The 24,005-nt window shown below is 36.9% G+C and overlaps 1 protein-coding gene across 4 annotated transcripts in view; it reads left to right on the forward strand.

Annotated features, from left to right (window-relative positions):
* LOC115209287 (endosome/lysosome-associated apoptosis and autophagy regulator family member 2) overlaps window positions 1-24,005 on the forward strand; it is a 129,414-nt gene that overhangs the window by 47,765 nt on the left and 57,644 nt on the right. For all 4 annotated transcript variants that reach the window (XM_036501295.1, XM_036501297.1, XM_029777615.2 and 1 more), the window contains one exon: window positions 4,463-4,676. In XM_036501295.1, the coding sequence (XP_036357188.1) occupies window positions 4,463-4,676 (214 nt within the window). The remainder of the gene's footprint in view (window positions 1-4,462; window positions 4,677-24,005) is intronic.

Genomic DNA, 24,005 nt, shown 5'->3' on the forward strand with positions numbered 1-24,005 from the left:
GTTTATGTTCCTATAACCTGTGTTAATTCTGTAACCCTTTAAAACAGAAGATAAGAAAGATCATTTTCGGCACTTGATGCTTTTCTTTTTCCGTAAAGGGAAAAATGCCTCTCAAGCAACCAAAGAAATATGCGCAGTTTACGGTGATGTTTCTTTATCTGAAAGAACTGCACAGAAGTGGTTCACAATGTTCTGAGCCAGAGATCGTAGCCTTATTGATGAAGAGCGATCAGGCAGACCATCCACTACAGATGATGACCAAATCAATTGAGAATAACCCACGTTGCACAATCCAAGAACCGGCAGAAAGCCTCAACCTTTCAAAATCCATCATTCATGAGCACCTGGTAAAGCTTGGGTACACAAATCGCTATGATGACTGGGTACCACATGAGTTGAGTGAGAAGAACCTTTTGGAGTGCATTTCCATCTGTGATTCGCTTTATAAATGGAATGAAAACACGCCTTTTTTAAAGCAAATTGTGACAGGTGATGAGAAATGGATTATCTACCGAATTTAGTAACTCCAAAGACAAGTTTTTGCTATCTGGTCCTAGGATATATTCTAGAATATACTCTTTTTAATATATTCCATCAGTTGGTCTTGCTGTGCTTGTGTTGTTGTTGTTTCATCCTGGATGAATCCTGATTGAGCAGACTTATAATTAAAAGCGTTCAATTTTGTTGTTTTAGGGTTATGTTGGTCTACATTATTTGATATGTTCGTTGTTTAAGAAAGTAAGATATGATTTCAGAGAGAGATCTGACTGCTGTTTCTTGCAGACTGAGGCTTCATCATAAGAATGGGCTTCTTATTCTATTCATTGCTATACTCATATCTGAAGCATGGTCTTCTATTTGGCATAGTTGTTCTGCACTACTAAATAAAGAGAGGCATGTTTTTGAAGCTTGGGAATTACTTCATTGTAAAAAGCAAAAAAATGATCAATATCTCTTTTTCTGTAGAAGATATTGTTCTGTTTTGTGAAATTATTATGAAAGGTCTTCACTGAACTGTACATTTTGTTATCTGTATGCTCTCACAGATTGTTATCATCCACAGTTAACTTAAAGAAACTAAAGTGTTTTTCTTTGTTTTTTTTTCTTTTAAATATTATAGATGTTGGCAATGACTGTGGTTAAGACGTTAGTGCTGCAGTCATGTAATTCCTGAATAGTCCCATTGTGTGCACATGGGCAAGTGTTTCATATTATAGCCCTGGGCTGACCAATACCATGGGAGTGAATTTGGTAGGCAGAAAGCAGAAACTGTCTCGAAACCCACCACATGTATACATATATGTATACACACTTGTATACATATATGTGTGTGTGTAGATATATATATGCATATACATATGTATACAATATACATACATATATAATGTGTATATATATATATGTATATATATATATGCATGTATATACATATGTATATGTATGTACATGTGTGTCTTTATGCTTGTGTTTAGCCCCACCACCATTTAACAACCTTTGTTTGTTTTTGTTCTGTAACTTAGTGGTTTGGCAAAAGAGACAACTACAATAAGTACCAGACTTAAAATATAAGTACTAGGGTTGATTTGTTTGACTAAAACCCTTCAAGGTTGTGCCCCAGCATGAACATAGTTCAGTGGCTGAAACAAGTTTATGATAAAAGGTAAAAAGATATATATTGTTGTGTTTATGTGACTGTCTGGTATGTGTGTCTCTTTTTATATGCGTATGTCAATGTCCTCGGTGTTCAGTCAGCCTACGAAGGTTAGAGACAAACTTAGTAAGTTGTATAAGCAATAAATAGTCAAGCACCTGTAAGAACTTATTTCACCAGTTTTACATTATTTAGAATTACTCTTGGTTACACCTGTAGTGCAACATTCATTTTATAGTTAAAAAAAAGAAAACAGATTTAAAACATTCTTGATTTTGATCCTAGATCATCACCTCTAACTTAATCTGTTTTCATTACTATTAAATGATGGTAATATTTTTAAAGCAAAAAAAAAAAGAAAGGAAATGAATTTGAACAATTGCTGTTTTTAATTCATTGATCTAGAACAAATAGTAATTTACTTTCATATGGGAATATATTCTGAACAGACTTAAAAGCTAACTACAGTTTTAACCCTCCTGTATTTAAACCGGCCATATCTGGCCCAGATATTTCTTCTGTTTTATGTTCAAACTGGTCTGATTTAACCTCTCACACCTACCCAATAATGTCATCCTAAAAATAGACAATAACAGCATCAAACTCTCAAAGTTATGAGACAAATACATCATTAATTCAAAACAATATGAATAAATAAGTTTTACATTTGACAGAGTAATTTGAACACTAAAGGGTTAAAGAAGAGCTGTTCGGTTGACCTCTATTCTGAAATTTGTGAAGGTTTATTTGATTGTCCTCAACCACTCCACTACGTTTGCACTGATATCTAGAGTGAAAGCAATATTTGTTATTTTCTTCATTTCTATGTTTGTTCAATATTGGAGAAATCTCCATTTGTAATTCACGCTCTTTCAACTGGAATTCAGATATAAAGAAGTGATAAGAATTCACTTCACCATCATCATCATTTAATGTCCAGTCTTCATGCTGGCATGGGTTTGATGGTTTGACATGGAGCTGTCCAGACTCCAGTTGTCTATTGTGACACGATTTCTATGGCTGGATGCCCTTCCTAATGCCAACCACTTAACAGGGTGTGTTGGATGCTTTTTATGTGTCACCGTCATGCATGTGCTTATGCAGCACTGGCATGTGTGCATTTACACAGCACCGGCATGTGTGCGTTAATGCAGCACCGACATGCTTTTAAAGTGGCACTGGCACCTGAGAGGATAAGCCTGTATATGTGGAAGACAGTGATTTTAATTAGATTGACGTGTCTTATCAAGTACAACAAATTGCCACATTTCCTAGCCCCATGTCATTTCTTCAGTGAGTCCCAGTGTCTGAAGATTTTTTCTCACCATTTCGTCCCACGCCTTCCTGGGTCTGACTTGTAGTATTGTTCATTAAACCAAATAAGCACCTATAAACACCTTTAGCTAGGGAACAGGGCAGCAATAGTGTTTTGCTGTTCGCCATTTTTGCCAACATGAGAATATTACTTCTGCTCCCCCCACCCCCTATAAATTAGATCTCTTCAGATTCCCTACCTCATATTTACAATCTTTGCTTTATGAAGTGGAAGTCAGAAAAGAGAAAATGTGCAGATAAGCAACTCTTGTTTTCCAATCTGGCACAATCTAAACCTCATTTTACAGTGCTAATTATAATTACCATTTTTATTCGTTAATTTATCTACTTACCCACACAGTATCATTTATTCCATACCATATGTTATAGTAAACTTAAGAAAACCTGTGTTCTGGCACACAGTCATCACTATCTTTATCTGTCTTCCTGTTGCTCTCGCTCATTCTTGCATAATGTTGGGAAACCGCATATCTTCTCTGTTGCAAGACATCTGCCTTGTCACTCTGGCATACTTTAGCCTTCAACACCTCACGTAAAGCCATCTCCTCTTCTCTCAAATACACTCCAACTCAGTTGAGAGAGCCTTTTCCTTTCTTTATGTTTCTTGCAAGTTACTTGGCTGCCTCACTAATGCTTGTGCTGCAAAAACAGGCCCCAGTGTCCCCTGTAAAGTGAATAGGAAGGGTATCCAGCCATAGAAACATTGCCAAAGCTCTAGACTCTGTCAAGCTATCCAACTCATGTTAGCTTAGAAAACAGTTCTTAAATGATAATGGTGATAATGATGAATAAAAACTAATAAAATTGAGGAAGAAGGCTGAAATGAGAGGAGGAGCTGGCTTTAATATACAATGCAGAAGAATGGCAGAATTGAAATCTAATTTTGAAATTCTCCTTTCTATGCTGTTTTAATGATCAGTTTTTAAAAATAGATTTGAAAATTAATTTATCTTACTTGAAAAATCTACTCTGATCAACAGTGTGTACTTTACAACATTTTCTTTGATGAAAGCCTGGAATAAATAGATTCTGAATTTTCCTCTTTTGTATGAAGTTAAATTTGGCAAATATTTCCAATATTGCAAACAAAAGAATCATTGAAGTGTTTTATTCATTTTGATTGCTTTAGATTTTCATTCTAAAAACTAGTAAACGCTAATAGAATGTAATATAAATGTGAACAGGTTTTGTATAGAAAATGAGAGATTACCATGGTGATTATGAGATGACCAATTGAGTTTTCTAGGCTTTTGCTCCTGAGGAATGGAAACTCTTCAACAGGAGATAGACATAGCAAAAGATTTCAACTCTAACGAAGATAATGTTTGGCAATCACTTACTTACAGAATACTATTGCAAAATTCTGCTCTTTTGTCACTACCACTATCATCATCATCATCATCATCACCGCCACCACCACCAAGATTGATAACTTATGTTGTCCTATTTTATTTATTTAGTTATTTTCCTTTTCAGCCTATACATGTGAAGCTGGTCAGTACCTTGATATCCAAGGCAATCAAGAATGTTTGCGCTGTCCGAAAGGGTCATATTCTCTTGGTGGTGGAATCCGATTTGATAGTTGGGACGAGCTACCTAAAGGATTCTACATTAAAACAGAAAAGTTCTCTGAAATTGGAATGCTATCAAACAATGAAGAATATGTGACTGAAAAATCCAATTGTTCCAAGTAAGCTGTTTTCTTTCTCTGTTTGATCTTCCTTTCTCTTGCATGTTCTTGAAATGAAATATAACTATTCGGTTTTCCAGTCAGCACTCTTTCTTTCCATTATTAAATATTTTCAATAGAATTCCAGAAAGGCGACTCAAAGTAGTTTTGGCAATATTTGTATTTTATGAAGGTGATGGTGGTGGAGGTAACAGAAAGCCGTGAGAGTTGAATAGGATCTTTACTTTTAGTTCAGTGATTTGCAGTTATTAATTTAAATTCCCTCTGGAATTGACTTTGTCTTTTATCTCTATAAGGTCAATAAAATAAGTTAAAAGTAATGTATGTGGGCCCATTCAATTGATTACAATGGTTTTGTACATAAAAATTGGCCTTGTCAAAAGAAAATCAATAAATACTGCCCCGTCTTTCATAGTTGAAATGCTAACATTATGAAACATTTACACTAGATATTATTGAAAATCATTAAATTTATTCAGCCTTCCAAATTAAACTTGTACAGACAAGTAAATAAGGGAAGTCTCATTGTGGTCACTTGACCTGTTTGAAATTGTAGCCCAAGCTCCCTCAAATCACACTCTGCTATCTTAAAAAAGAAATTACACAGACATAGTTATAGATTTAAAAAAAATATAGGATAGATCTGCTTTGTAATACCTATGAACCCTGGGGTTAAACAACATGATGCAGAAATATTTTTTCAAAATTTTTATTTCTATTTGAACTGCTTAGTATAGGATTCTGACATTTTCCCTTTATATTTTGCTATTTATTTTTTTAAAATCTGATGTAAGAATATATCTTTTTTTTTTTACATGATTCAGTTATTAGACTGCAGCCATGCTGGGGCACTGTTTTGAAGAATTTTAGTCAAATAAATCAACCATAGGGCTTTATATTATTTGGAAAGCCCAGTACTTATTCAATCAGTCTCTTTTGCTGAACTGCTAAGTTACTGGGACATAAGCGCACTAACACCAGTTGTGAAACAGTGGTGGGAGACAAACACAGACACACTCACATAGGCACACACACACACGTATGTATGTATGTATAAAAACTAAATAAAAAATGGAACAAGATCGTAACAGGTGACAACAAAACATTCGGACAGTTAGATGATATAAAAATGGAGAGGAAAAAACAAGGATGGGTCATTCAGAGCTTTCAATTTTCAGTCAAGTACCAGATCGTCCTAGCAGTTTCGGCTTGTTACTCTTGAGACTGCTCTAATCTGGCCAGCTCCATGTATACATTTCAATTTCTGTCTTCTAAATCCACTCAGAATGCTTTGGTTAGCCTGAGGCTATAGTAGAAGACACTTGCCCAAGGTGTCATGTAGTGGGACAGAAATGAGAAATATGTGGTTAGGAAACAAACTTCCTACCACATATATATGCTCTTTTAAAATATAAGAACTAAGGCAGTTAGTCATGTTCTGTTGAATAGGTTAATTCATCAAATTTAGAGTCACTCAGAAAATCAGATAATCTGAGTATGATACACCATGTCTAAGAGTAAGCTGTAACAAATACTGATGTCAGGATTATATAACCAGCTTTCCTGTCACTAAGCCTTGCCTTGCATTTTTTAAATTTGTTGTTGCTAATACTTTTATAGCTTAGCCCCAGGTCAAATCTTGATCAGGCAATCTTATAATCAAATATGATCCAGTCACGACCATCAGAGTTTGAATTATCTTTTATCTTCTATTTTTTGCTTGTTTCATTCACTTGACTGTAGCACCACCTTGAATTTTTAGTCCAATGGATCAACTCCAGTACTTATATTTTTAAGCCCGATACTTATTCTATTGGTCCAAAACAACACTGGTTGTCAAGAAGTATTGGGGGTACAAACACAGATACAAAGATGTATGTACATACACACACACATGCACTTTCTGTCTACCAAGTCTATAGTAGAAGACACTTGCCCAAGGTACCATACAGTAGGACTGAACCTGGAACCATGTGGGTGGGAAGCAAGCTTCTTACCACACAGCCATGCCTGTGCCTATGCTGAATTATTCTGTGCATCATAATTAGCACAGAACTGAATTGTGTCCAGGCATTTTCTTAACTCTAATGTTATAACTAAATTTAAATTGGACTATGCAACAACAGCAACAAAAATAACTAAAAAGAAATAGTTAAAAAAAAGCACCCTTCACTTTTGTGATATACTTTACATCATAAATCAAAAATATTTCTTCCTTGCAATGTTTACTATTTTTCTTCTTTTTTAGAGCAGATATCAATTAAATGTCTTTATTTAGAGTCTTAGGCATTTATAATGAATTAGAAATGAAATTATAACTCCACAGATAAGAAAGCATTTCAGCTTCTTAAGTTAGATAACCAAATATCTAACATAGGTTATCAAACCATAGGGGCTGATTATCTTTACACTACTGCTATATACCAGCAGATATTCAGGATCAGCATTCCCCATATCAGTATCATCAATGGTTGCCTTGAAACAATTATGGGTACTATCTTTTCTTTCTGACTAACATATTTAAAAATTGCAGAACTCTCAGCAAAAGTCTCCTTGACTTCATCATATCAACCCTTTTGTCTGACACCAAACTTGGCAATAACTGTACAGGATGTCTTAACAGTGTAATATATAGGTCACTAGGCAAAGCAATACAATGGGGTCATTTCATAAAAGCCACAGCATACATAAATTGGCATTAAGTCTCTACACTTGTGAGGGACCCCAGTTAACTTTGCAGTGAGTCCTTATACATACATTTATACATGCATACATATATGTATGCATACATTTATACATACATACATACATGCATACATACAACAATAATAATAATCATCATTTTAACATCCCCTGTCCCTAGCTTATCTGGGTTGGATGGATTATACTGAGGCAGATTTTCTATGGCTGGATACCCTTCTTATTTGCCAACCCTCATCTGTTTCGAAGTAAGGTCCAATAACCAGGCCTTTTGTTTTTTTTTTGCAGAATATTGGGAAAAAAATTACATTACCTGTATGACATTGTCACTCATTTACAACTGTTATCCAATGTCAAAACCAAAAGAGAGACACACACACACACACACACACACACACACACACACACACACACACTTACCTTCTCTCTTCCTTTCTCTCCCTTCACCTTCTCTTGCTCTCTCCCTACATTTACTCTGTGATCCAGACTGTACCTTTATTTCTGATCCTTTTCATACCTTGTCTGCTACGTAAATAGATATAAAACTTTGGTATTCTTCCTATTTCTTTTCTCCTCCTTTTCTTATCACTTTTTTCTTTTTCTTTGACAAAGAATATAACCTAACATTTTAGATCCTCTTTTATTCTTTCCTTAGCATTATTATTGTAATTGTGCATATTCTTTGACTATTACAGTTTCCTTTCATTTCCCTTTTCTACCATGTGTTTACTTGTCTAACTCATATTATTTGTTTGTCTCAGCTCATTATCTTGCTCATTTTACTTGTGGATAGGTTCATGTGTGTGCGTGTGTGCATGAGGATGTCACTACTCATGAACACTATTTGAGTGAAAATATATAGCTTTGCTTATAGTCTCTGTTAAGCAAAAATCTCATAGTGTTGCTTTCAATAATTGAGGACCAGCTTACTTGGAAATCAGGTAAGGATTGGCAACAGGAAGGCATCTAGTTGTAGTAAACCTGCCTGCGTAAATTTAATCTGCTTCATACTGGCATGGAAAAATGGACATAAAAGTGAATAAATGAACACACACACATGCATCTGCACGTGAAGGTGAGGGGATGATGTAACTAATCTCAAATTAATGGAGTGATTTGATGATCTTCAATGATCCTCAGTGCTGGATGAAAGGCAGAATTTGTTATTTATACAAGAGTTATTGACTGAATATGTAACCAAATATTCATTTGTAAAATGATATTGTATGATAACTTAATAGCTCACAGTAACGTCCAAAGTAAGAAGGAAATAAACCAAGAGGGAGAAAGGGAGAGAGGCTATTGTTGACAGATAGCACTCCTTTTGTGTTCTTCCTGTGTAATTTGTAAGCACCACCTCAATAAAGATATGGTGGGTTATGTAGTGTGTAGAATATGATTTATGATAAAGGCTGATAATTAAAGTTTTTGATCATTTATGTGTTTATCTATGCATGAGAGAAATGGAGGGAGAGAGAGAGAAAGCACAGCCTGTGTAATTTAGAGGTAGCATATAGGGAAAGAAGAGAAGGGGGAGAGGGAAATAATGAATGAAAGAGAGAATGAGAAAATTCTAAGTAAATGTGAATGTGTAATTGTGTATTTAGAAGTGAGTGAATTAGAGAGGGAGCAAGAGAGGAGGAGAGAGAGATAGCAAGAGAAGGAGATAGAACTAGAAAGAGAGAGAGAGAGAGAGAGCAAAAGAGGAAGAGGGAGGGAGAGAGATAGCAAGAGAGGGAGTGAGATAACAAGAGAGGGAGAGAGATAGAGATAGCAAGAAAGAGATAGAGAGAGCGAGCAAGAGAAGGACAGAGAAAGAGAGAAAGAAAGAGAGAAAGAGAGTGAGAGAGAATCATAAAGAATTAATGCATGGTTATGGAAGAGGTGGGCTGGGTGGGTCAGTCATAATGAGTAAAGTGTATGTGAAAATATAAGAGAATTTATGTACAATAGTGTCTCGCAACCTATTTTTTTACCTCCAGGCACCCGCTATAGCTTTCTAGAAAAATCTTGGCCATATCTGGCCTAAATATTCTACCTGTTTTATGTTCAGACTGACCAGATCAGGTTTCTCCCACCTACCCTACAATGTAATTCTAAAAATAAACTATCACTTCATTGATATATCAAGGTTATGAGACAGTGCATGATTAATTCAAAACAAGATGAATAAATAAGAATTATATTTGACAGAGTAATCTGAATGCTCTAAGATTAAAGAAATATCCACACTAGGGCATTAGAATAGCACTATACTGTAGCAAACAGTCTTCACAGAGTATGTTTGGCTGGAGGGATTGGAATGGCTAGGCTGAGTATAGGTGTAGTATGTTTGTGGTGTAAAAAAGATTTTCACAATTCCATGTCCCACAAAAAAAGAAAAAAAAAAGAAAAGAAAACCGAAAAAATTGGATACCACAACCACCACAATTTTCCCAGGCCTCACTGGTGGGGTGTATCCCATGCTGGGAAACACTGATCTATTACTACTACTACTACTATTACTACTACTACTACTGGCACTCTGTTGGTTATGATGACAGTTGATCCAATCAATGGAACAACCTCCCGTGACATTAACGTGCAAGTAGCTGAGGACTCCACAGATATGTGTACCCTTAATGTAGTTCTCAGGGATATTCAGTGTGACATGGAGTGTGATAAGGCTGGCCCTTTGAAATACAGGTACTACTCATTTCTGCCAGCTGAGTGGACTGGAGCAACATGAAATAAAGTGTCTTGCTCAAGGTATTGAACTCATGACCTTATAATTGTGAGGTAAATACCCTAGCCACTAAACCATGTGCTTTCACGCACTGGTGTAGATTGAAGGAAATGAATGAACGAGAGTCTGTATGTTGTTGTAGACTAACCCCAATTTGGCTCTGGTTGACCAAATTTATAAGGATCAAAGCCATTGTTACCATGGTCACCCATCTTTTTTCTGGAATTACATTTGTCTGACTATATTATCTAATATAAGTTAGGTGTAACTTAAGGGATTTGATTGTTAACTTTAGCAAGTCAAGTGAGCTGCTTCATATAGAAGTTTCATTGTTGTAGTATCAATAATTTTTTTCTATAATTCTTTTATTTGTTTCAGTCATTAGACTACATCCATGTTCTGTCACAAACTTCATATTCTAAAGTCTAGTGCTTACTATTATCAAATCTGTTTGTTGAACTGCTAAGTTCCAGAACATAAGCAAAGACAGATAGAGTGACAAACACAATGCAAATACACACACACACACACAAACACACACACACACTATATATATATGTGTGTGTAGGCTTCTGTCTACCAATTTTACTCATAAGGCATTGATTAGCCTGTAGTTTATAAGCACACCATGTCATGGGGTTAGCCTCAATATGATCTAATAAATAATCCTTTCTGATTTTGGCACTAGGCCAGCATTTTTGAGGGGAGGAGAAAGTTGATTATGTGAACCCTGGTGCTCAACTGGTACTTTAATTTGACCCTGAAAGGATGAAAGATAGATTTAACTTCGGTAGAATTTGAACTCAGAATGTAATGAGTCAGGGAGAAATACTGCTAAGCAACTTGCTTATGAATCTGTCAGCTCGTCACCTTTATGATCTAATAAATAATGTTGGATGTGTACATGGTGTGTTGTTTTTATTTATTTAGGTCAGTGTTCCAGTTCTCTAAATACTCCATCTACAATTGTATTTATATCCACCCTTATAAATAATTGTTCCAATTGTTTCATTCATATAGTTTTTACCAATGAGGGAGCCTTTATGTAGAAACTCATATTGCTAGAAAAAATAACTAAATCTTCCTAAATCACACATACTACTATTTAAAGGTATACATTGAACAATGTAATCCCAAATAGTTGAGATAGTAATGATTGAAACAATTTTAAACACATATCTAGTCAGACAGGTTGACTGACCTGCATCAAAAACTTATAAGCTTTATTGTCTACCGTTGACTCTAGTGAAGATAAGATACTGTTAAAGAAAGGTTAAAAAAAAATAATACTCCACATTACAGCCACAAACTTGTGTGTTAATTTCAAAAGGGTAAGAGATTAGCATTAGTTGATATGAAGTCTGATATATTTCATGTGTAGCTGGTACTTATAGCTCATTACTGTCATTGAAATCAAATTTTGACACATTTGTTTAAAACTCAGTAAGACCAAGGAGTGATATGTAGTATTGTGTAACAAAAGGTTAGCTCCAAACCAGTATATTCCAGTTATAGTGTGACCTAATAACAGTAATTGCAAGAACACATTAAAATCCATAGCAATATGTAAGTAGTTAATGTGCTTTTGTCAATTTTTCTGTTATGATCACGAGGTCAAGAAGTTTACTTTGAAACCACATGGTTCTGGGTTTGATTCCTCTGGATGGCACCTTAGGCAAGCAACAACTAGTCCCTTAACTCTTTGAGAATCATTGGGACGATGCAGCATATCTAGAGCAAGAAAGCCTGGTGGAGCCCATTCCTCTCCAGGTTAAACTCATTTCTACAGCTGAGTGAGCTGGAGCAACATGAAATGAAGTGTTTTGCTCAAGAACACAACATACAGCCCAGTCCGGGGATCAAAACCACAATTTTATGATCAAGAATCCAATTCCCTAACCTCTAAGTAATGTACCTCCACTAGTAGTACTCATTTCTACAGTTGAGTGGACTAGAGCAATGTAAAGTGAAGTGTTAATGCATTGCCCAGTCCAGGAATCGAAACCACAATCTTATGATAATGAGTTCAAGACCTTATCCATTAAGCCATACACTTAGGCAAGTATCTTCTACTGAAGCTTCAGGTCAGCCCAAGCTTTGTGAGTGAAATTGGGTAGATGTAAACTTTGTGGAAGGGCATTGTATGAACTGTATCTTTGGTAAACCTAAGCCATTAGCTGGTTTAATATTGTCACATGGTTCTTGACTATCTTTAACAAAGTCCATATTGTTTTAAGTATTCTGGCTAGGTTTCTGGTTTCTCCTTCCTTTTCCCTAACCAGTCTCAGAAGACTTGCAATAAAGTCATGGGTTCTGCCTTTCTTCTGATGACTAAACTTAAAAAAGAAAAAAAAATAGTTATCATGGCTGAAAAGAAGAAATCTGCCTCTCACTCACGATGTTGCAGGTTTGATTTGATCTTTCTACCTTGGACACTTGACTTTTATAATGATCTTGAGTTTACCTAAGCCTTGCAAGTTAAACTGGGTAAATATAAACTGTGTGAAAATCTCTCATATGGACTGACTGTAACTCAAAGTGCCCTGTTTTGTCACATTGATACTGTTTGAGAATTACACTAAGAATACTGATGTATTTGGAGTACTCAATCAGTCTCATTACAATACAGTATGGATAGATAGTACAGTTGATCAATCAACTGAAATACTTATTGTCAAAACTGGTTGAAGATTAAATGATTACAATAAAGAAGTAATCTCCCTTACAGCACTTTGATTGATCTGTTCACAAACTCTTTACTCATCATTCCTCATTTAATGTCCACTTCTTGTTTGCTTGGATCAGACAAAATTTGTGGAAGCAGATTTTCTATGGCTGGATGCCCTTCCTGTTGCCAACCCTCACCTGTCTCCAAGCAAGATAGTATTTCCCCGTAGCTAGATATGTTTTTCACAAAAGACTGGAAATGAACAACCATGCCTTTATGATGGTGGAGCTCATTTACAGCCATCATGTGATGTGCAGACAAAAGTACAAACAAATACACATACACAAACACACAAGTTTCTTTCACTTTTTGCCTACCAAATCCTCTTACAGGGCTTTAGTTGGCCTGGGGCTATAATAGAATGCCCTGGATACTGTGTAGTGGGATTGAATCCAAAACCTCATGGTTGGGAAGCAAGCTTCGTATTCTGGTGATCATATTGCTTTTAGCTAAGTATAGATTTTACTGTTACTAGTGAAATTAGTGTCACACTGTCTTTGGATTTGTGGGGTTTTTTGCAGTAGTAATTGCTCATGAATGTGATCTAGACAATTTTGTCTGCTTTTATCCTGCAGTTAAAATTTTTAGTCTGAATTGTCTCAATGCTTAGCCAAATATTATTATAACTCTAGTTTATTATTCATTGTAAGCTGATAATAGTGATCTTAAGCTTCATTCAGAACAAGATATGCAGAAAACAATGAACCTCTGAACCTCTTTTGCCCCTATACCTGTACAAATTTGGGACTTAAAATAAACCTGAAGAAAACTAAAGGTGATGTTTTCATCGATTTCAAGAGAGTCATATATAAAACCAAATGCTTCAGTCCAAGAGACCAGACTTGATGAAGTGAATTCTTTTATGTATCTAGGTAGCAATGCACAAGAGTGGAGCCACTGTCTATGAAATTCTTGAGTAAGTTTTGTGCTACGCTTGTCACAAAAAATTTAAAACAAAAATTTTGTGCTACGTTTGTCACAAATTTAAAACAAAATCAGTCCTAGATAATCATCTGAGGGTTCATGGTAGAAAAGTTACAAAACCTGTTACAGGTATATGTCATCAATTAGAAGGTGTTTTGGCTTGAAATCAAGTTGACAACCATATACATACATACATACATACATACATACATACATACATACATACATACATACATACATACATACATACATACATACATACATACATACATACATACATACATACATACATGCATGCATGCATGCATGCATGCATGCATGCTAACATTGATGCATACATACATAATATGCATGCTTCTATGTATGTTTATATATATTCTTTTATTCTTTTACTTGTTTCAGTCATTTGACTGTGGCCATGCTGGAACACCGCCTTTAGTCAAACAAATTGACCCCAGGACTTATTCTTTGTAAGCCTAGTACTTATTCTATCAGTCGCTTTTTCCAAACCACTAAGTTACGGGGACGTAAACGCACCAACATTGGTTGTCAAGCGATTATGTGGGTGGGGGAGAAACACAGGCACACACACACACATACATACATATTGGGTTGGTGCATAATTATCGCGACTTTTTTCAACAAATTTTATTCAGCAAAAACAATAACAATATTTAACAAAAACATCATTAAATGATGGTCTGACCGTCTGCCAAGCAAATGGGAAGCAGTAATTGAGGTAGATGGTGAATATGCTCTGGAATAATCATTTAAAGATGTTTTTATTACATGTTGTTATTGTTTTTGTTGAATAAAATTTGTTGAGAAAAAGCTGCAATAATTATGCACCAACCCAATATATATATATATATATATATATATATATATATTATATATATATATATACACACGACGGGCTTCTTTCAGTTTCTGTCAACCAAATCCATTCACAAAGCTTTGGTTGGCTCTAGGCTATAGTAAAAGACACTTGTCCAAGGTGCCATGCAGTGGGCCTGAACCCAGAATCATATGGTTGGGAAGCAATGAATATGCATGGCTGTATATATTTATATGCATATATGTATGTGTGTGTGTGTGTGTGTATGTACATGCATGCATGGAAATATATATCTATATATCATCATCATCAAATTCTCACTTTCCATGCTTGCATGGGTTAGATGGTTTGACCGGAACTGGTAAACTGGAGAGCTGCACCAGGTTCCAATTTGAGTTGAGCTTAGTTTCTATATCGGCTGCCGTTCCTAACACCAACCACTCTGAGAATGTAGTGGGTGTCTCTTAAGTGTCACCAGCATGGGTGCTTTTATGTCACCAACATGGGTGCTGTTGCATGTCACTAGCACCAGCCACAACTATGAATTCACTTGGCTTGATGAGTCTTCGCAAGTACAGCATGTTGCCAAAGGTCACAATCACTTGTCATCACCTCTGTGAGACTCTACATTCAAAGATAATGCTTCACCACCAAGCCCCATATCTTCCTATCTGCTTCTTCCACAGGTTCCCTCCACATTTACAGACTAGCACTTTTTTACACAGCTGTTTTCATCCATATGCATCATATGACCATACCAATGCAGTTGTGTCTCTTGCACACCACATCTGATGCCTCTTATGCTTAATTTTTGTCTGAAGACACACTCTATTGTACATGCACACTGACATTGCACATCCAGCAGAGCAGACTAGATTCATTTCTTTCAAGCTTTTGCAGGTCCTCTGGAGTCATAGCCCATGTTTCACTGCTGTGTAGCATGGTTCTTCACACACAGGCATCATACAATCTGCCTTTCACTCTGAGGTAGAGGCCCTTTGTTGCCAACAAACCAGGACTGCCATGTTATGTTGGCAAATTTACTCCAAAGTACTGTTGCTGAATATCTCTCACTGTGAGATTTACAAATAGTAATTTTCTAAAAGGTAGAAGCTCTCTGAATTTTGCCCAGCCTATTCTTATTTTAGCAGGCTACTCTCTTGGAGCATCCACCTCCACTGCTCTCTTGATCAATCTAGGCAACGAAAGCTATCAACTACTTCTAGGTATCCCTCTCCCCCTGGCCTTTGATGGAGTCTAATGGAGTCTATTTTCTAAATATTTCTAGTGTTTATTGTACCTGTGCATCTCCCACACACAAAGACTATTTTCTCTGTTAATCTTCCTTTGATATTGCTACACCACCTCTTATATATATATATATATAAGTCAGTAAATGGTGGGGTTGTGTTAACTGCACGTGGAGAAATGATAGGAGAGGAAAAATTATAATAAAGCAGAATGCTAAATTGAAAGTAAATTTTAATAAAAATGGGTGTATTAAAAATTTTAAATAAAATTTTTTCTTTTTTAATTTTTCATACACCCATTTTTATTAAAATTTACTTTCTGCCTTATTATATTTTTTCCTCTCCTATATATATTTGCATGTGTGTAGTTGTGTGTGTTTCCATATATGCTATCATATTTAAGAGGTTGTAAATTTGGAAACAGTTTCCAATTCTGGTCGATTGCAGATAATTCTGTATTTAGAATCTTTTATTTTTGGTTTCATAATTATTGTTGATGTTCTTATTTAGTCCCAAGGCAGTTCTGATAGGCAAGTCTATGTTTAAAAATATTCCAGCTGTGATAATCTAATTCTTCTTACGTCAGAGTCTACATTTTATTGTCTAAATATATCTAGCATTATTCAAATCAGTAGAGTTTGACTTTGGGGATCACTCTTGAAGAATATTAAGTTATTGATAGGCAAATAGTGCTTTTTGTTTCATTGCTTATAATGTACTATAAAATATCTTTTATTGTTGACGTGGTTCAGTCATTGGACTGTGGTTATGCTGGGGTTCTGCCTTGAAGGCTTTTAGTCAAATGAATCAACTCTGGTACTTATTATATATAAGCCCAGTTATTATTCTGTTGATCTCTTATGCTGAACTGCTAAGTTACAGTGATGTAAACAATAATAATTGTTGAGTGGTGCTGGGGGACAAATGCAAGCACAAAGGCACACACACACGCACGCACGCACACACACACACACACACACACACACACACACACACACACCACACACACACACACAATGGTTTCTGTTCAGACTCTGACTACCAAATCCACTCACAAGGCCTTTGTTGACCTGCGGTTATCGTTGAAGACATTTGCCCAAGGTGTCACACTGTAGGATTGAACCTGAAACCATGTGGTTGGAAAGCAGGCCTCTTACTGCACAGCCATGCTTGCACCTACTATATCTATAGGTTTTAAGCCAATACTCTATGCTATGATGAATGTAAACATAATGTTGGCTGAGTGGTTAAGGAGTTGATTTTGCAACTACGTGGTCTTGGATTCAATCTCTCTGCACTCTACCTTGGGCAAGTGTTTTCTACTGTAGCCTTAGGCTGGCCAATGCCATGCAAGTGAATTTGGGAGATGGAAATGGAAAGAAGCTTGTTGGGATGTAAACAAACCAACACCGGTTGTCAAGTGGTACCAAGTACAATGACATACACATACAGACATTATATATATATATTTACACACACACATATATGGGTTGGCCTGGGATTATAGTAGAACTCACTTGCCCAAGTGAACTGAACCTAGAACAATGTTGTTGAGAAGCAAACTTCTTACTACACAGCCATGCCTACCCCTATTAGTGACCAAAGTAAATTGAATAGGCCAAATTGCATACTTAACTCTTTCTTGGCAGCTAGTTTCAGTATTAAATTATTCGTACCCCAACAGTGTTTTGTTTCATTGTTATAATGAACAATAGAACATATCTATAGATTTTAACCAATAAATGTTGTTTTACAACAAACTGTTTGTATTAATGAATTGCTGTTATTCTCATAAACACTCTCTTTTCACTGTGCTCTGTCTCTGTGTTTATTTTCATGTTTATCATTCATTCTCCTTTTTCTCTGCTATTCAAAAGAGAGAGAGGTACACTGGTTTTGGTTTGTGTTTATAAATACGTATACTCACTACAGTAGAATTTTATTTTTGTATGTATGTAAGACTGTATATGTGTCTGTGTAGATACTTATGTATGTATATATTGGATATTTGTATATGTGTGTTGAAAGAGAGAGAATGGTGAAATACCACTCTTTTAGATAATTGCTAGGCTAATGGTGGGTGATTGTGCATATTTAATTAGGTTGGACCTATGTTGTTTAATTTGGGGGAGAATCTGACTATATAGGTTAAATGTTTGATATCACAGAACCTGTATGTTTATAGAGGCCATTTGTTGACTTAATCATTAGAAATAACTCGGAGAATTTTGTTTGTTGTATTTAAGTCCATACTTGTAGTAATTTTGTTTGTAGGTTATTTAGTATAGTTATTAGGTACTGTTCTGATGTCTTATTTAAATTTGTTATCCATTTAGGTGTGAGAATCCTAGTGTTGGTGACAATATGATGATGTAATTAACATGTTAGTTAAACAGCACATGATGGACCACTTCCTTTGTCTCCCACATTTTCAGTATCATTCCTTACCACCCTATTTTACACTGAATATTTCTATCCCCTTTCACCTCTACTTTTCCCCTGTACACATTCTCATTCTGCTAATGGTAGCCTTATTACCTCTGTTCATCTTCCACTATTTCCACTCCTATGTACCTCTGACCTTGTCCCTTGCACTGTGCATCTCTCATACACTACCCACATTTTATATCTGCTGCCTTCTGTTGCCCTCCCCTCCCCCTCATATCTAACTGATGTTCACCATTGACCTGCTTCCATCCCTGTTCACCATTCACTGCATTCACCATCTCTATCCATCTGCCACTTTCACCCTCATGCAAACTTACTACTCATTCATCCTCTCCAGTTCCTAGGGCTACTTTTCGTATATTCACCTTCTTGTAACTTGAGGGTACACCTCTTCACAACCATCTATACTCTACTACAAAACATCTGTTTCTTTCCCTGTAACCTCTCGTCGCCCGACATAAAGCCACCTCTCTCAGTACTACCCCTCCCTCAGTTGAGGTGCCTAGGTTTGCGAGTTGCTTAGTGACCTCACTAGAGCTGATGCCACACAAAGAGCACCCAGTATACTCTGCAAAGTGGTTGGTGTTAAGAAGGACATATACCTGTAGAAACTATGTCAAAGCAGACACTGGAATTTGGCGGTGTCCTCTGGATTGCTGGCTCCTGTCAAACCATCCAATCCATGCCAGCGTAGAAAATGAATTAACAATGATGGTAATTATGAAAAGACACTAAAGAACTATATTGAACAGTGCAATATATGTAAACTTGAATATTGTTTTATTAAGTAAATGCAAAACAATGGTGGTTTACGACAAATGATGGTGTAACATGTTTAGAAATTGTGCAGAAAATATGAATATGTGGACATCATCACCATTACTATCATTGTGGTTGTTTAACATCTGCTTTCCATGCTGGTGTGGGTTGGATGATTTGACATGGAGCTGGCCAGCCTCCCATTGTCTGTTGTGGCATGATTTCTATGACTGGAGGCTGGAGGCCCTTCCTAACACTAACCATCTAACAGAGTGTACTGGGTACATTTTATGTGCCTCTGGCATGGGTGTATTTACACAGCACCAGCACAGAACTTTTTTTATGTAGCACTGGCACCTGAAAGGATAGGCCTGTATGTGGAACATAATACTAAATTATACTAAGTGGTTTAAACTAGATATTAATTCTTGTTTGTAGTCAGAAAATGTTTATATTATTTAATCTGTGTATCAGCAACAAGAAAATTGTAGGGAGAAAGAGAATTTTGGAAATCATCATCATCATCACCTTCATTTAATGTCTGTTTTCCATGCTGGCATGGCTTGGATGGCTTGATAGGAACTGGTAAGGCCTGGGGCAGCACTAGGTTTCATATCTGTTTTGGCTTAGTTTCTATGGCTGGGTGCCCTTCCTAATGCTAATGCTTTTTATGTGGAACCAGCACCCACACCAATGCTTTTTACATGACACTTAACCTTGCTTTTAGGATCTCAATTCTGCTGTGGTGGTTGGATCTTCTCAAGTACTGCAATGTACCACATACCTTGGTCCTTTGTCATCTCCTTCATAAAGTTCATCATTTTGAAATCAGCCTTCAGACTTTGTCCCATGTCTTCCTGGGTCTCTCTCTTCTACAACTTCCCTCTTCCTTAAGTGATCAGCACTACTTTATGCAACTGTCCTCATCCATCCTCAAATATTTTTCATATAGGCACAAGTTCACAATCTATAATCTAGGGCAATCACGGACAAACAAGCTATGGCCTGCAGGAACACCTAGTGAAAAATTACCTTGAATTTCTTTAGTAATGTGGCGCACCTGACAATGAGCTCTGTTGTATGGACCACTTCTTTAAAAAGGCTGCCCTGCCTGATCCAAGAGATACCTGTGTGTGATTTAGTTCTGCTTAGAGGAGCTGTTGCGTACCAATTTCTTCATGATCTTGACAGTGAAATACTTTGGTCTAAAAGCAAGAAGTCTAAGATAATTGATGGTAGTAGACTGTTTATGGCCACCTTCTACTTGTTTTGCTGGCCTTTGCAGTTCACCTTAACCCTGATTGCAACAGGAAAAGATATTTTTAGTGTTTTGCTGGGAGGCAACTTTTGTCTCCTGCAGCTAAGGAGTGATTTGATCTCCTATTGCATATTGACTACAAGGTCCCCATCTGTACTCAAGAGAAAGGAATTATTTTATCACTGTAAAACTTTTCTGACACTTCATTGTTTAACAATACTATGTCATCTTTTATAGCATGGTTCCTGCCATCGCAAGCATTTGAACTTGCTTTGAACTTAATGGGTTGTTTATTTCTCCTTCACTTTTTCCATTGTGGATATGTATGTAATGTGTGTGTGTATTTATGTATCTGTCACTTTGTATGTAAATATGCAAGGTATGCATATGTAGACATGTGAATGTAGACATGTATGCATGTATATGTATGCATATATGCTTGTCCATATATGTGTGTGTGTGTGTGTGTGTGTGTGTGTATGTATGTATGTATGTATGTATGTATGTATGTAAGTACCAATCAAAAGTGGTGGCTTGGAAAAGAAAGAGACTTGCATTTATTGATAATTGCTAGTCATCTTCAAAAAATCTTGCCAGGCCTGTGCATGTGTTTGCAGATGCATGGTTAATCTTGACCAATGGAGACTTTATAAATGTATAGTTCTTATACATTCCATTAATATCTTTACTTCAAAATATCTTGTGAGTTAATGAGGGATTCACTATATGGTTGCTCAGTCAACTAGAAATAGTCAAATCTCCTAGTAAGGCTGTACTGCACCCTAGGCTATTCTAAGACAATTTCAGCAGTATATGTTTTCTCTGTGAGAAGTTGCTAACCCCTCACTTAATACTTCCCTATTTCTGGAGAAAGGGACATCTTAAGTGATCTCCTGATCCTTCTCATGGTGTAATGTAGCTGGATCAGAGAGAGAGAGAACTCAATTCCAGTTCATTATTTATTTTGAAAGCAAGAAAGATAAAATTGACCTTTGTGAGATTCAAACTCAGAACATAGAGAATCAGAATACAGGCTGCAAAGTGTTCTCTCCAAAGCTTTAATGACTCTTCGAATTCACCAACTTATATGTAATACTCCCAAGCATGAGCTAAAAGCTTCCATCTCCCCTCTCCACCTACTGTTGGTATAATAAATACCAGTTACATACTGTATCACCTTTCCCCAGCTTAGCACTAAGTATATGCCTTGAGGAAATAGTATTTTTTCTATTTTTACAATTGCAGCTGCTACTACTGTTGTTACTTCCATGATACCAATTATTGTTGCTACCACAACATCTAGAACTTGTGTGTAGTAGATTAACAGCCTGCATTTACTGCATACTACACCACATAATGTTGATACTGCCACAAGTCCAATGTTTAATGACATCAGAACTATGTGCCAGCTACCTCATGGAATACAGAGTGTCAACTAACATCATTACCTATTTAGCAGCAATGGTAAATGTATATATATATATATGTGTGTGTATGTATGTATGTCTACACACACTCACACACACACACACACAGACATATATAAACATACACACATACATATATATATGTATATATATATAAATACGCACACATATATAAATGCATGTGTGTGTAGGTCGGTGGGGGAATGGGAACTTTTTATTCTGAATACAAGAAAGAAGGGTAAGGAAGGTAGGTGTGGAAGAAATCTTTTCTCTTACATCTATTTCCAAAATGGTACCTAAAATGTTGGCATTGTTGCACACTTAAAAGGAATTTCATTTGCCATCATAGAATGGATGGCAGTTTGCTCAACAGGCTGTTCCAAGCTAAGACCTACATAGCATAAAAGATAAAAGACATCTTTAGGGTCTTTATCAACTGAACATTTTTGTTTTGCATTTAAAGTTTAGGTATGACACTATTTAGGTGTGTGTTCCAGTTTGTTGCAGATTTTATACTCTCTTTTTCTCTCTCTCTCTCTCTCTCTTACTCCCTCTTCTGTTACTCTTCCTCTCTTACTCTATCTTTTTCTCTCTTTTTACTCCACCTCTGTGTGTGTGTGTGTGTGTATGTATTTGTGTGTGCCAGTCAGTCACTTTGCACTCAAATAGTTTTGGGTTCAGTCCCACTACACATCACCCTTGGACATACCCCAGGCTGACCAAGGCCTTGAGAGTGAATTTGTAGATGGAAACTGTATAGAAGCCTGCTGTATTTTATGTATACACGTATGTGTCTCTGTTTGTGTTTGTCGTCCTCAGCACTTGAAAACTGGTGTTTGTTTGTTTATATCCTTGTATCTTAATGGTTTGTCAAAAGAGATTGATAAAATAAGCCCAAGACCTAAAGAATAAATTCTGGGGTGGATTTATTCAACTAAACTCTTGAAGGCAGTGCTCCAGCATGACTCCTGTCCAATGAATGAAACACGTAAAAGATAAGGTTTCTCAATTACATGGTTTGGGATTTAGTTGTATTGTGTGGCACCTTGGGCAATTGTCATCTGTTATAGCTGTAGGCCAACCAAAACCTTGTAAGTCGATTTCCAAGGCTGTTGTGTGTGTGTGTGTCTTTGTCTTGATATAATATGACTTATAAATGAATATCATTCATTACTAATATTCTTGCAAAACATGTCTAGCCATGGGGAAATAGGATTGGTGACAGGAAGGGCAACCAAGCATAGAAAATCTGTCTCAATAAGCTCCATCCAACTATGCAAACATGGAAAAGTGGATTGTAAAATGACCTTGCCTGTGCTGGTACCACATAAAAAGCTCTCAGTCCATTCTGTGGGGGTGGTTTGTGCTTAGAAGGGCATCCAGCTGTAAAAACCATGCCAAAACAGACACAGTGGCCTGGTGTTGTCTTCTACCTGGCTAGCTCCTGTCAAGCCATTCAACCCATGCCAGCATGGCAGGCAAAACAAATCAAAATAGGTGAACATCAATGGAATTTGTATCTTTGTGGTACCAGTGCCGGTGGCACACAAGAGAAAACCATCCGAAAGTGGCCGTAGCCAGTACCGCATCGACTGGCCTCCGTTCTGTGGGCACATGACAAACACCATCCGATCGTGGCCGTTCGCCAGCCTCATCTAGCACCTGTGTCGGTGGCACATAAAAACACCATCCGAAGACCCGGCAAGACTAGTCAGGCCATAACCCATGGCCCCTACCTGGGACGTAGTCAGTCCACCTGTGCATACCTTCCTTCTTGTGACACTTGTGAAGACCTGTTGAGGCAAGTGAAAATCAAATCAAAACAAATCAAAATAGATGAACATCAATGGAATCTGTATCTTTGTGGTACCAGTGCCGGTGGCACACACTTTGTGGTACCAGTGCTGGTGGCACACATGAGAACCATCCAGTGCCGGTGGCACACACTTTGTGGTATCAGTGCCGGTGGCACACATGAGAACCATCCGAACGTGGCCGTAGCCAGTTCCGCATCGACCGGCCTCCGTGCTGTGGGCACGTAACAAACACCATCCGATCATGGCCGTTCGCCAGCCTCATCTGGCACCTGTCGGTGGCACATAAAAACACCTTCCGAAGACCCGGCAAGACTAGTCAGTCCACCTGTGCATACCTTCCTTCCTTCTTGTGACACTTGTGAAGACCTGTTGAGGCAAGTGAAAATCAAATCAAAACAAATCAAAATAGATGAACATCAATGGAATCTGTATCTTTGTGGTACCAGTGCCGGTGG

Source organism: Octopus sinensis, linkage group LG3, assembly GCF_006345805.1.
Source record: "Octopus sinensis linkage group LG3, ASM634580v1, whole genome shotgun sequence".
Lineage (NCBI taxonomy): Eukaryota > Metazoa > Mollusca > Cephalopoda > Octopoda > Octopodidae > Octopus > Octopus sinensis.